Source organism: Oncorhynchus clarkii, chromosome 28 (assembly GCF_045791955.1).
Source record: "Oncorhynchus clarkii lewisi isolate Uvic-CL-2024 chromosome 28, UVic_Ocla_1.0, whole genome shotgun sequence".
NCBI classification, from domain to species: domain Eukaryota; kingdom Metazoa; phylum Chordata; class Actinopteri; order Salmoniformes; family Salmonidae; genus Oncorhynchus; species Oncorhynchus clarkii.
In genome coordinates this window covers 24,831,705-24,847,084 of record NC_092174.1, presented here as the reverse complement: position 1 = coordinate 24,847,084, position 15,380 = coordinate 24,831,705, and the positions used below count along the sequence as shown (strand labels likewise).

The 15,380-nt window shown below is 41.8% G+C and overlaps 1 protein-coding gene across 4 annotated transcripts in view; it reads left to right on the top strand.

The window, feature by feature from the left end:
• Window positions 1–15,380, top strand: part of LOC139387220 (A-type potassium channel modulatory protein DPP6-like) — a 218,379-nt gene that overhangs the window by 180,382 nt on the left and 22,617 nt on the right. For all 4 annotated transcript variants that reach the window (XR_011629140.1, XM_071133301.1, XM_071133298.1 and 1 more), the window contains 5 exons: window positions 4,337–4,431; window positions 4,541–4,615; window positions 4,726–4,778; window positions 8,391–8,472; window positions 10,457–10,577. Coding sequence is in view for 3 of the 4 variants with exons in the window: in XM_071133301.1 (XP_070989402.1) it covers window positions 4,337–4,431; window positions 4,541–4,615; window positions 4,726–4,778; window positions 8,391–8,472; window positions 10,457–10,577 (426 nt within the window). In the remaining variant the exon portion in view is untranslated. The remainder of the gene's footprint in view (window positions 1–4,336; window positions 4,432–4,540; window positions 4,616–4,725; window positions 4,779–8,390; window positions 8,473–10,456; window positions 10,578–15,380) is intronic.

The window sequence follows — 15,380 nt, the reverse complement described above, 5'->3', positions numbered from 1 at the left end:
CGAGTCTGGTTCATCCTTGGGAACAATTTCCAAACTCTTGAAGGTACCACATTCGTCTGTACAAACAATAGTACGCAAGTATAAACACCATGGGACCACGCAGCCGTCATACCGCTCAGGAAGGAGACGCGTTCTTTGGTGTGAGAAGTGCAAATCAATCCCAGAACAACAGCAAAGGACCTTTTGAAGATGCTGGAGGAAACGGGTACAAAAGTATCTATATCCATAGTAAATCGAGTTCTATATCGACATAACCTGAAGAAGCCACTTCTCCATAACCACCATTAAAAAAAGCCAGACTACGGTTTGCTACTGCACATGGGGACAAAGATCATACTTTTTGGAGAAATGTCCTCTGGTCTGATGAAACAAAAATAGAACTGTTTGGCCATAATGACCATCGTTATGTTTGGAGGAAAAAGGGGGAGGCTTGCAAGCCGAAGAACACCATCCCAAACGTGAAGCACGGGGGTGGCAGCATCATGTTGTTGGGGTGCTTTGCTGCAGGAGAGACTGGTGCACTTCACAAAATAGATGGCATCATGAGGATGTAAAATTATGTGGATATATTGAAGCAACATCTCAAGACAAGCTTGGTCGCAAGTGGGTCTTCCAAATGGACAATGACCCCAAGCATACTTCCAAAGTTGTGGCAAAATGGCTTAAAGACAACAAAGTCCAGGTATTGGAGTGGCCATCACAAAACCCTGACCTCAATCCTATAGAAAATGTGTGGGCAGAACTGAAAAAGCCTGTGCAAGCAAGGAGGCCTACAAACCTGACTCAGTTACACCAGTTCTGTCAGCAGCAATGGGCCAAAATTCACCCAAAGTATTGTGGGAAGCTTGTGGAAGGCTACCCAAAACATTTGACTCAAGTTAAACAATTTAAACAATTTTAGGCAATGCTACCAAATACTAATTGAGTTAATGTAAACTACTGGGAAAGTGATGAAAGAAATAAAAGCTGAAATAAATCACTCTCAACTATTATTCTGACATTTCACATTCTTAAAATAAAGCGGTGATCCTAATTGACCTAAAACAGATAATTTTACTAGGATTAAATGTCAGGAATTGTGAAAAACTGAGTTTAAATGTATTTGGCAAAGGTGTATGTAAACTTCCGACTTCAACTGTAGGTCATTCACAGTGATTTAAAACACTAATAAAAGTAGGTCTACTACTGAAATGGATAAATGGGTCTGTCAACTGAGCCAGAAATTCACATAAAATAATTTGCCTCTAAAATGGCCAACGTTGGAATAATATTCACATTTATTTTACATGAATGTACAGGTAACTGACAAAATAATAGAAACACTTGAGGTATACAAAGTATATTGGAAGCAGGTGCTTCCACACAGGTGTGTTTCCTGAGTTAATTAAGCAATTTAACATCCCATCATGCTTAGGGTCATGTATAAAAATCCCCAGTTGTCCATTATTTTCGCTACCATGGCTAGAAGAAGAGTTCTCAGTGACTTTAAAAGAGGGGTTTCAAAGGAGCATAGGGAGTTTAAAGCGTGTGTGTGTCTCTCAGTCACCAGATCTCGACCCAATTTAACAGTTATGGGAGATTCTGGAGTGGCGCCAGAGTCTGCGTTTTCCACCACCATCAACAAAAAAACAATTATGGAATTTCTCGTGGAAGAATGGTGTTGTGTCACATTCCTCCAGTAGAATGGAGTTCCAGACACTTGTAGAATCTATGCCAAGTTCTGTTCTGGCATCTCTTGGTGACCCAATGCCCTATTTGTCACGCCCTGATCTGTTTCACCTGTCCTTGTGATTGTCTCCACCCCCTCCACGTGTCGCTGATTTTCCCAAGTGTATTTATCCCTGTGTTTCCTGTCGCTCTGTGCCAGTTCGTCTTGTATGTTTCCAAGTCAACCAGCGGTTTCCCCGTTCTCCTGCTTTTTGCATTCGCCTTCTTTTAGTCCTCCTGGTTTTGATTCTTGCCCGTTTCTGGACTTTGTACCCGCCTGCCTTGACCACGAGCCTGTCTGCCACTCTGTACTTCCTGGACTCTGATCTGGTCTTGACCTTTTTGCCTGTCCACGACCTTACTCTTGCCTACTCCTTTTGATTAATAAACATAATGACTGCGACCATCTGCCTCCTGTGTCTGCATCTGGGTCTCGCCTTGTGCCTTGATACTATTAAGATCCTTTATGTTGAATTGTCCATTATTTTTGCAGTTACCTGTACATATAAAATTAGCATACATCTCAGTGTAGCTTAGGTGATGTGTCCACATCAATTTTGACATGAGGGAGGTGCCAGAAAATGTGACTTTTTATTTACATTAATATAGGACAATCTCCAGTCATGTTTGACAAATATAATGTAGGATAATTAACATTAACGTCTAAAGGATTGATTCTGTTGGAGAAGGCCTACTTGCAAGCTGGTCATTCATCAATTACAAGAGCGGAGAGAAAGACCCGTATCTGTTTTGCACCAAGTATCACCCAGCTTGCAATCTTAGTGGAGGCAATCAGCATTTAAAACCTGTAGGTCATGGGGCATGATTCAAGTAGCCTAGCCAATATCAGACCATAGACATTTTTAGGGAATTATTTGATAAACACTTCCTTATGCCATTGAAACCAGCTTTCTTTTATTGTCCAGCAGCCAGACACAATCTTAGACATATTAGCAACCCATGCTAGTTGTTGCATCTGTAGATCTCCCCTCTTTCAACATTTCGCATGGATATTTTCATCTATCACGTGAAACCGCTCGCATGTGTGATGCACTTTTTAGAACATTGTGTTCCTGCTAAAAAAAATATATATATATTTGCACATAGCTTACTGCTGTGTGCACATTTCTGCGCGTAAAATGTGAAGAAGTAATAGTTTATCATCATTTTAAGCTAAACATTCTGATCCGTTGCATCAGCCTCATTGCTTTTTAAATGTTTTTGATGTGCAGTGGTTGTATGAATTTTGGATCTATTGTCACAGAACTGTCCCAGAGTCTGTTTTGAAGACTCTCCAGACATATTTTGTCCTCGGGACAACGGGACATTGTTAATTTCGAGCCCTGCCTTTAAGACACAGAAACAGGAAGGAGACTCAGTCACTTTCACTCTGTCTGTGGTCTTATAGGGACACTGTGTACTGTACTCTGCTCTCATTAATTTTCATTGATTAAAGCAATTTAATGAATGGCTTTTGTTAAAGATGTCAGGCCTTCAGCAGTTTTTTTTAACTAGGCAAGTCTGGTAAGAACAAATTTTTATTTACAATGACAGCCTACCGGGGAACAGTGGGTTAACTGCCTTGTTCAGGGGCAGAACGACAGATTTTTTTACCTTGTCAGCTCAGGGATTTGATCTAGCAACCTTTCGGTTACTGGCCCAATGCTCTAACCACTAATCTACCTGCCACTGAGGATACTCATACACTTTCCATTATTCCTAATGCATCCATTTTGATCGTTTTGTGAGCGGAACTGTCATGACTGAGCAAATATTTGGACTAGAGCAGGAAAAGGTTTTCAAAACAGAATACAAAAGCAAACAAACTTGAAGTTAATTTAGTAGAAAAACACACTACCACAAAATCTAAATAATCTCAATTATGTCTAGCAATATGAAGTCCTTCCAGTATTATTGCGATGGCAAATAGTAAGTAAGGGAGATGAGATGGCTATTCAATCAACTTTTATTTGAAGGGTTCAAACATTGGAGAGAGCAGCAAGAACCTTTTCTCTGCACTTCTCTTGGTAGAGGGGTTTATCCGAACAGGACACAGTGAGACTGAGGAATCGGTTCTGGTCTAGAGGACAACACTACCAGTGTCACACTGCTGAGTGGAGCAGAGCTGAGTGGAACCAAGCCAAGCTGTACTGTCCTTGCCTTTTTATGCATACACCATAGGAACCAAATACCGGAGCCAGCTTAATATGTTTTGGGTCGGCACAATAATGTGAAAATGGTCTACCACTTGGACCATCCCACTCGGCAGACACTGGTTGAATCAACATTGTTTCCACGTCATATTAATGAAAATACGTTAAACCAACCTGGAATAGACGTTGAATTGACGTCTGTGCCCAGTGGGATCACACTGTATGTATCCACACCTTACAGCTCCTGTATATGCTGCAGAGGTAACAGGATGCCAGCAAGGCCTGCTCCAGTTGTACCTTGGTGCCCCCCCTAAAAGATATCTGCTCTCAGTCTGGTGTGGAAGGCTGGTCCCTCATGGCCCCACTATGGCCGGAGGTTAGAATGCCTGATCCAGCACTGTAAGTACTGTTTGAAACAGCTGGATACGTATTCCACAATGTAATGCTCTCTCTTCAATGCTGTTTATTATTTCCAGACAATGTACTGCTGTATCGAACACGAGAAGGGGACGTGGTCAAACTCAACATCGAAACACAGGAGAGGGTCATTTTGGTGGAGAACAGGAAGTTTGTGAGTATTAGCTAATTTTATTCCCGAACATGTAGGTGATATGGTATTGAAAAATGTATGATGACCTTTTGTAATAAATATGCCTCAAACATGCTTCTTTGTTATCCAGGAAATGTTCAAAGCCACCAAGTACCACATATCTCCAGACCTGGAACATGTGTTGTTGGCCTACAACGTGGCTCCAGTAAGTAGAAAGGACCACACTTCTTATTTTGTCTCAGATGCAGAGTTTATGGGTTGTTTCTGCCATGCGAGGTTGAATGCTGGATGCTGAAGTTGTGTTTGTCTCTGCAGGTCTACCAGCACTCCTACACGGCCTTCTACATCATCTGTAGTCTCATCACACCGTAAGTCTGTCTGTCTCTGTTTCTCTCCTTTCTTTCTTTCTTTCTTTCTTTCTTTCTTTCTTTCTTTCTTTCTTTCTTTCTTTCTTTCTTTCACTCTCTTAGACTCTCATCTTATTTTTGTCTAAGTATTAGATGAAACAGGAAACTGTTGAATGTTTTCGGGGACAGCTTGACCTTCTGCTACATAAGTGCTTAGTGTCGGTGGTCACATCTGTGCACCTGGTTGGTTGTGCTGCCAACTGGTGGATGAAGTTCAAACCCCATCCCTAATATCAGCCAATGTAATGGTCTCTTCCCAGCAAACCAAAATTGGGTTCCCGGAACATTTGTTAGGTCACGGCAAATGTTCTCTTAACACAAAAACTGCCCAGTCGTGGTGATGATTATAGAGTGTGTGCATAAAACATCTGCCAGATGGTGCAAGAACATTCCTAAAACATATTTAATCTGTTCCCAAAACACAAAAACTGTCCAGTTGTGCGGATTAATCAACCAATGTTTATTTTAGGGTATCAAAAACACTCACCTGGGGCCTCATTTATAAATGTTGCGTACAGACAAAATATGCCCCAAAACGCTACTGGATTTTTCTTACTCAACAGTTTCCAGTGTGTATCAAGGATGGTCCACCACTGAAAGGACATCTAGCCAACATGGAACCTATCTCTTGTGATGTAACCACACTGTTCCCACAACCTAATTAAATGTTCTGGGAGCCTTTAAAGAACTCAAAGGCTGTTCTGTCAACATTCTTGCAATATCAAAGGATTGTTTATGCACCCTGATACAAACATTATCTGAATGTCAGCACAACTGGCCAGTTTTAGTGTTATAGGAACCATCTCCTGTCATATCCCCACAAAGTTCCAACAACCTAAATAAATGTTTTAGGAACTTTTAAAGAACATTAGGCAAATGTTTTTTTGCAAGCTAATAGAGACATTGTGATAATCAGCACATAATCAGTCCTGTGTGGCTCAGTTTGTAGCTCTTGCAACTCCAGGGTTGTGGGTTCGATTCTCACGGGGGACCAGTACGGAGGAGGAAAAGTATGAAATGTACAGTTCTAGTCAAAATTTTGGACACACCTACTTAGTTTTTCTTTATTTTTACTATTTTCTAACATTGTAGAATAGTAGTTAAGTAGTTAAAAAACTGAAATAACACATGGAATCTTGTAGTAAACAAAATAGTGTTAAAAAATTGAAATATATTTTATATTTTTGATTCTTCAAATTAGACACCATTTGCTTTGATGACAGCTATGCACACACTTGGGCATTCTCTCAACCAGCTTCACCGGAAATGCTTTTCCAACAGTGGAAGGAGTTCCCACATATGCTGAGCACTTGTTGGCTGCTTTTCCTTCACTCTGCAGTCCAACTCATCCCAAACCATCTCAATTGGGTTGAGGTCGGATGATTGTGGAAGACAGGTCATCTGATGCAGCACTCCATCACTCTCTTTCTTGGTCAAATAGCCCTTACACAGCCTGGAGGTGTGTTGGGTCATTGTCCTGTTGAAAAACAAATGCTAGTCCCACAAAGTGCAAACCAGATGGGATGGCGAATCGCTGCAGAATGCTGTGGTAGCCATGCTGGTTAAGTCTAGTTTAATCACAGACAGTGTCACCACCAAAGCACACCATCACACCTCCTCCTCTATGCTTAATGGTGGGAATCACATATGCAGAGATCATCCGATCACCTACTCTGCATCTCACAAAGAGACGACGGTTGGAACCAAAAATCTCAAATTTGGACCCATTAGTCCAAAGGACAGATTTCCACCGGTCTAATGTCTCTTCTTCTTCTTGGTGTCCTTTAGTAGTTTGACCATGAAGGCCTGATTCACGCAGTCTCCTCTGAACAGCTGATGTTGAACTCTACGAAAAACTTGAACTCTGTGAAGCATTTATTTGGGCTGGAATCTGAGGTGCAGTCAACTCTAATGAACTTATCCTCTGCAGCAGTGGTAACTCTGGGTCTTCCTTTCCTGTGGCGGTCCTCGTGAGAGCCAGCTTCATCATAGTGCTTGATAGTTTTTGCGACTGCACTTGAAGAAACTTTCAAATTCAATTTTTTTTTTCAATTTTCCGGATTGACTGACCTTCATGTATTCTACTAATGATGGGCTGTCATTTCTCTATGCTTATTTGAGCTGGGGCTATCTTCTGTATACCCATCTTACCTTGTCACAACATAACTGATTGGCTCAGACGCATTAAGAAGGAAAGAAATTCCACAAATCAACTTTTAACAAGGTACACCTGTTAATTGAAATGCATTCCAGGTGAATACCTCATGAAGCTGTTTGAGAGAATTCCAAGAGTGAAAACTTGTAATCAAGGCAAAGGGTGGCTATTTTGAAGAATCTCAAATATAAAATAAATGTAGATTTTTTTTTAACACTTTGTTGGTTACTACATGATTCCATGTGATATTTCATAGTTTTGATGTTTAAAATAAAGAAAACCCTTGAATGAGTAGGTGTGTCCATGCTTTTGACTGGTACTGTATATAAAGAGGATGAATAAAGTGATGGTGAACAACCCAGTTACCAATATTTCCCTGGGTTAGTTACAGTTGAAGTCAGAAGTCTACATACACCTACACCTAAAAACTTGTTTTTCAACCACCCCACGCATTTCTTGTTAACAAACTATAGTTTTGGCAAGTTTGTTAGGACATCTACTTTGTGCATGATACTAGTCATTTTTCCAACAATTGTTTAAAGACAGAATATTTCACTTATAACTCACTGTATCACAATTCCAGTGGGTCAGAAGTTAACATACACTAAATCGACTGTTGCGAAATCTGAGTTTAAATGTATTTGGCTAAGGTGTATGTAAACTTCCGACGTCAACTGTATATCTTGTCATGTCCTAACAATGTTAACACAACCTAATGAAACATTCTGGGAACCTTATTAAGAACAGACAAAGTGTGTTCTTGGAACGTTCTTGCAACGTCAGGTGATTTTTTTTTTGCACCCTAAAAGAAACATTGTAGAATCATCTGCACAACTGGACAGTTTTTATGTTTTGGGAACATATATTTTGTGATGTTCCCACCAGACTGTTTCCCACACCATAATGAAACATTCTGGGAACCTTTTATAGAACATCAGTCAATTGTTTCAAACAAACTTTTGGGGAAAGTTTCTGTGGTGGTTGTTACAGATGTTGTGCATAACATTTTGGTGAATGTTAGAACCTTCCAATGATATTTCATCTAAAACATTTTTGTTAAATAAATTTATTAGATCAAAAATGTTCTCCGAATGTTTTTGGGATGTTATCACCTAATATTAGATTTAAAAAAGCTTAACTTGATCTTAATTGTTCTGGGAATATTCCTGGTTTGCTGGGTTGTATTGTCACACACTCTGTCTGGCCTGCTTTTTGTTCCATATTTATACTTAGTATTAAAGTTAAGGAAACTTTTCTAGTGCTAAATTTAGCTTTGGATGATTGATTTTACCATTACAGAAGCAACCTAGATAGCTCACTGGAAGATTCCATGTATTTTTGTGCACAGTCTGAGGCACACACCCTGAAACACATACACACACAGACACCATGACAGAGTGTGTGTTTTATCTCCACAGGGAGACATGGAGTCTGAATCCTCCTGAGGTACGGAATGCCCCGCTGCAGTATGCTGGATGGGGACCTAAGGGCCAACAGCTGGTAAGAGACCCCACACACATGTCTACACCCTCACTGTCTCACTGAAAAAAACACACATGCACACAAACGCGCTCACACACACACACACCTCAATTACCGATATGCTCCAGCCTTGAACTTGAAACAAATGTTGTTCCAGCATTTTGAAGGTATGACAAAGGGAGAGAGTTGACAGACACCATGATAAGCCCCTCTATGCTTTCCCTTTCTCCACAGCACCACTTTGGATGTGATGTCAAAATGCTGTTACTATGGTTAAAACAACAACATTGTTGTTTTTGTGGGAAAGGAGAGAGGTCTTTTAAAAAGAGCAGTGTCTCTCACAGCTACAATATCTTTGTTGTTTTCCCTCATTAATACACACTTCCTCATTCACCTCATAACACACAGCACTTTAGACAGGACTAATTACAGAACAACATTAATGGGCTGTATTCCCTTGTGTTTCTCCACCTTTTATTGCAAATCTGTAGGTTTTGTAATTGCTCTTATCATATCATTTGTCTACATTAGGCTACAGACACATTTAGAGGGAGAAAATATTAATATTTGAAGCTACTACAATATGAGATTTCGTCGTCTGCCAAGTGAGAAAGCGGCTACATTTGCATATGGTAATATAGTACCTGATTGGTTTATTTTTGTTTTGATGTTTATCTGCGTGTTTGTTTAATGAAGAGATGGGGCTGTATGGGTGAACTGTCTGAGCCGATGTGTTTACTCTCACCTGATAATACCAGATAGTTATTCTTCTCCCATTTCTGGACGTAATGATTTTGCATATTAAAACCTGTCACAATTGTCAGATTGTCCATTATATGACATTGCATATGAAACGTGTGTTTGGATCCAGTGGTGCTGATTCCTCTGTCATGTAGAGTAATTTCCCATGGCTTAATGATCACAGCAGGATGCTTCTCTGTCCCCTGGTTCCACATCACACACACACACACACACACACACACACACACACACACACACACACACACACACACACACACACACACACACACACACACACACACACACACACACACACACACACACACACACACACACACACACACACACACACACACACACACACACACACACACACAAGCCCCATGTACAAAGGGTATAGAAAATGAAGAGAGTAAATCAATGTTTGAGAGTTTGTCTGACGGACACAGCTCAGATATAACCCTCTCCCACTGACACAGGGTGAAGCTGAAGGACAGGAGAGGAGAGTGGATTGACAGCAGTAGTCTGTCAATCCACTCCCCAGCAGTAGTCTTCTTAATCCCTACTACTCACTATGGTACCATGGGCACAGTGGGCATGCACCAGCAGTCCAACATAGCATCAGCAGCTTAACACAGTAATGCCAACCTCCCCACTCCCCACAACCTCCCCACCCCAGTTCTCAATCACCCAGAATGTGTGTGTGTGCATGGTTGTGTGTTTGTAGGTGTATGTGTGTGCATGGATGTGTGTGTGTGTGCCCCTTCAGTGATTCTGACAGCTACAGTACCTTCATTCGAAGCAGAGGGGTGTTTTGCTTACTACTCTATTTGTAGATGGAGTGGAATATGACCTCTAATGAAATCTGCTTCCTTTTATATCTGCTGTATTCAATGCTTTAAGGCATGTTTTGTCACTCAGTCCAGATTGGGTTGACGAGTCTATTTGTGTGAGTGGAAATGTCTCCAGGCTGAAGGATGGATGGGTGTTTTTAGTACTGAGTGAATGTCCCACTGTGATGAAAATTACCCAGAAGCAGTGTCAGTCTTTTTTCTTTATCTAGTAATTCATTAAGGGTTATACAGTTTTATTATTATAAGGTAGTAATTATGTTTTATCTACTGTAGTAATTATAAGGCAGCCATATTGTCAAGCTGAAAAGAACGCATTTGAAAGCCTGGCAAGAAGCAAAAGCAAAATCTCTGAAATGTAATGGTACGATGCTGTATTCACTCCAGCGTCATGTCCCTTTTTTACCCAGATCTTTATCTTTGAGAACAACATCTACTACAGAGCAACGGTGGAGAGCAGAACCATTCGCCTGGTGTCCACAGGGAAGGAGGGAGTCATCTTCAACGGCCTGAGTGACTGGCTGTATGAGGGTAGGAGAACTACAAATACAGCATCACTACTGCATACAGAACTACAAATACTATCTGGATAGAGAACGCTTGTTAGTTACACCCCAGTATTGCAGCGGTATTGAAACACAGGGCATGGAATCACAAAGAAACCCCTCCATCTATGCTGTACAATGTTTCAAACAAGGATAAGGAATAATACAACCATAACAAAGAATAGAGACCATTTTGTTTCCATTTTAGTCATTTAGGAGACGCTCTAATCCAGTGCGATTTACAGGAGCAATTAGGGTTAAGTGCCTTGCTCAAGGGCGCATCGACACATTTTCACCTAGTCAGCTCAGGGATTCAAACCAGTGACCTTTTGGTTTCTGGCCCAAAGCTCTTAACTGCTAAGCTACCTGCTGTTTTTAAGATCAGTTTTTCCCTCTCCTCCAAGACAGCAGGCTATCTATGGGTTGTGTTTGTAAATTATTTCCTTTTAAAGACAAACATCTGGTTGCATTTCACTATCTTTGTCCCCAGAGCTCCCTAGCTTGTCTCTGTGTTTAGGCAGTATTCATTAATTCATGTCTGCATCGCTGCAATCTGCAGCTGGCTGTCATCTACACTACTCTGCCTCCATTTGTAACGTGATATTAAATATTTCCTGCTCAATATTGTATGTGAGCTTTCTATAGATCTACCTACTGTATTCATTTTTTCATTCATTTCTTTAACATTTTCCCCCATTTTGATTTGTTTTGTTGGCTGGCTGATGGTTTTAAAACTTTCGATGTAACCCGTTATATAACTTCATTACTGGATGGGATGTGTAGGTTTTATAGTGTTTTGACTGAGTTTCATAACAGCAGGCTTAGGTTTAAGGTGAAGGTAGTACCTCCTCTCTCTGCTAGTCGCTGCAGTTCAACCACAGGGCATTCTTGATCCCAAATCAGTTTTTGAGAGGATTATAAAATCATTATAACACACTTGTTTACCCTAAGGTCACTCCTCTATCACTATGTAGGCCCATAGAGTACCACATTATGAGTCATAATACCCATAAAACATAAAGGTCAAACAGGGAAATGGTTCCAATCATTTTTTCACCATTCACTTTGTAAATATCTCGAGGACAAGGTGACTTTTATCATTATATTCGCCTGTATTTACCCCCTAAAAATGAAATGCTAATTAGCTGCTAATGTGGCTATCATAAATAACTACAAATGCCATGATGATCTGGACGAGACTACCAAATCGAGGCAGAATAAGAATCTCTGGATTAACTATCTAATGTTAGCTAAATGTAAAATCAGCAAAAAAATAAACGTCCCTTTTTCAGGACCCTGTCTTTTAAAGATAATTCATAAATAATCCAAATAACTTCAAAGATCTTCATTGTAAAGGGTTTAAACACTGTTTCCCATGCTTGTTCAATGAACCAGAAACAATTAAGGAACATGCACCTCTGGAACGGTCGTTAGGACGTTAGACAATTAAGGTTACAGTTTACAGACAGTAGGCAATTAATAAGGTCACAGTTCTGAAAACTTAGGACACTGAAGAGGACTTTCTACTGACTCTGAAAAACACCAGTTACACCAGGAACGCACAATCCCTCCATCAGGGCTCAGACTGTCCGCAATAGGCTAAGAGAGGCTGGACTGAGGGCTTGTAGACCTGTTGTAAGACGGGTCCTCACCAGACATCACCGGCAACAAAATCGCCTATGGGCACAAACCCAACGTTGCTGGACCAGACAGGACTGGCAAAAAGTGCAGTCACTGACAAGTCGCGGTTTTGTCTCACCGATGGTGATGGTAAATGCGAATCCGACCATCGGAGGAATGAGCGTTACACGAGGCCTGTACTCTGGAGCGGGATCGATTTGGAGGTGGAGGGTCCGTCATGGTCTGGGTCACAGCATCATTGGACTGAGCTTGTTGTCATTGCAGGCAATCTTGACGCTGTGCATTACAGGGAGGACATCCTCCTCTCTCATGTAGTACCCTTCCTGCAGGCTCATCCTGACATGACCCTGCAGCATGACAATGCCACGAGCCATACTGCTCATTCTGTGCCATGGCCAGGGAAGAGCCCGGATCTCAAATCTGGTGCAGTCTATGAGGAGGAGATGCACTGCAATACTTAATGCAGTTGGTGGCCACACCAGATACTGACTGTTACTTTTGGTTTTGACCCCCCCCCCCCCCCCCCCCCCCCCCCCCTTTGTTCAGGGAGACATTATTCCATTTCTGTTAGTCACATGTCTGTGGAACTTGTTCAAAACTATAGTTTGTTAACAAGAAATTTGTGGAGTTTTAATGACTCCAACCTAAGTGTATGTAAACTTCAACTGGTTCCTCCAAACACCGGCTTCAAGGGCATTATCACTTTTATACAATGGGTAACCAACATATTAAAATAATTATTTACATATTTTCAATAAAACCGTTATTTTGATTAATTTATTCATACTATTTCATCCTTCCACAATATCAAATCAAATCAAATCAAATTTATTTATATAGCCCTTCGTACATCAGCTGATATCTCAAAGTGCTGTACAGAAACCCAGCCTAAAACCCCAAACAGCAAGCAATGCAGGTGTAGAAGCACGGTGGCTAGGAAAAACTCCCTAGAAAGGCCAAAACCTAGGAAGAAACCTAGAGAGGAACCAGGCTATGTGGGGTGGCCAGTCCTCTTCTGGCTGTGCCGGGTGGAGATTATAACAAAACATGGTCAAGATGTTCAAATGTTCATAAATGACCAGCATGGTCGAATAATAATAAGGCAGAATAGTTGAAACTGGAGCAGCAGCACAGTCAGGTGGACTGGGGACAGCAAGGAGTCATCATGTCAGGTATTCCTGGGGCATGGTCCTATGGCTCAGGTCCTCCGAGAGAGAGAAAGAAAGAGAGAATTAGAGAGAGCATATGTGGGATGGCCAGTCCTCTTCTGGCTGTGCCGGGTGGAGATTATAACAGAACATGGCCAAGATGTTCAAATGTTCATAAATGACCAGCATGGTCGAATAATAATAAGGCAGAACAGTTGAAACTGGAGCAGCAGCACAGCCAGGTGGACTGGGGACAGCAAGGAGTCATCATGTCAGGTAGTCCTGGGGCATGGTCCTAGGGCTCAGGTCCTCAGAGAGAGAGAAAGAGAGAAGGAGAGAATTAGAGAACGCACACTTAGATTCACACAGGACACCGAATAGGACAGGAGAAGTACTCCAGATATAACAAAATGACCCTAGCCCCCCGACACATAAACTACTGCAGCATAAATACTGGAGGCTGAGACAGGAGGGGTCAGGAGACACTGTGGCCCCATCCGAGGACACCCCCGGACAGGGCCAAAAAGGAAGGATATAACCCCACCCACTTTGCCAAAGCACAGCCCCCACAACACTAGAGGGATATCTTCAACCACCAACTTACCATCCTGAGACAAGGCTGAGTATAGCCCACAAAGACCTCCGCCACGGCACAACCCAAGGGGGGGGGGGGGGGGCGCCAACCCAGACAGGATGACCACATCAGTGACTCAACCCACTCAGGTGACGCACCCCCTCCAGGGACGGCATGAGAGAGCCCCAGTAAAGCCAGTGACTCAGCCCCTGTAATAGGGTTGGAGGCAGAGAATCCCAGTGGAAAGAGGGGAACCGGCCAGGCAGAGACAGCAAGGGCGGTTCGTTGCTCCAGAGCCTTTCCGTTCACCCTCCCACTCCTGGGCCAGACTACACTCAATCATATGACCCACTGAAGAGATGAGACTTAAAGGTTGAGACCGAGTTTGCGTCTCTGACATGGGTAGGCAGACCGTTCCATAAAAATGGAGCTCTATAGGAGAAAGCCCTGCCTCCAGCTGTTTGCTTAAAAATTCTAGGGACAATTAGGAGGCCTGCGTCTTGTGACCGTAGCGTACGTGTAGGTATGTACGGCAGGACCAAATCAGAGAGATAGGTAGGAGCAAGCCCATGTAATGCTTTGTAGGTTAGCAGTAAAACCTTGAAATCAGCCCTTGCTTTGACAGGAAGCCAGTGTAGAGAGGCTAGCACTGGAGTAATATGATCAAATTTTTTGGTTCTAGTCAGGATTCTAGCAGCCGTATTTAGCACTAACTGAAGTTTATTTAGTGCTTTATCCGGGTAGCCGGAAAGTAGAGCATTGCAGTAGTCTAACCTGGAAGTGACAAAAGCATGGATTAATTTTTCTGCATCATTTTTGGACAGAAAGTTTCTGATTTTTGCAATGTTACGTAGATGGAAAAATGCTGTCCTTGAAATGGTCTTGATATGTTCTTCAAAAGAGAGATCAGGGTCCAGAGTAACGCCGAGGTCCTTCACAGTTTTATTTGAGACGACTGTACAACCATTAAGATTAATTGTCAGATTCAACAGAAGATCTCTTTGTTTCTTGGGACCTAGAACAAGCATCTCTGTTTTGTCCGAGTTTAAAAGTAGAAAGTTTGCAGCCATCCACTTCCTTATGTCTGAAACACATTCTTCTAGCAAGGGCAATTTTGGGGCTTCACCATGTTTAATTGAAATGTACAGCTGTGTGTCATCCGCATAGCAGTGAAAGTTAACATTATGTTTTCGAATGACATCCCCAAGAGGTAAAATATATAGTGAAAACAATAGTGGTCCTAAAACGGAACCTTGAGGAACACCGAAATTTACAGTTGATTTGTCAGAGGACAAACCATTCACAGAGACAAACTGATATCTTTCCGACAGATAAGATCTAAACCAGGCCAGAACTTGTCCGTGTAGACCAATTTGGGTTTCCAATCTCTCCAAAAGAATGTGGTGATCGATGGTATCAAAAGCAG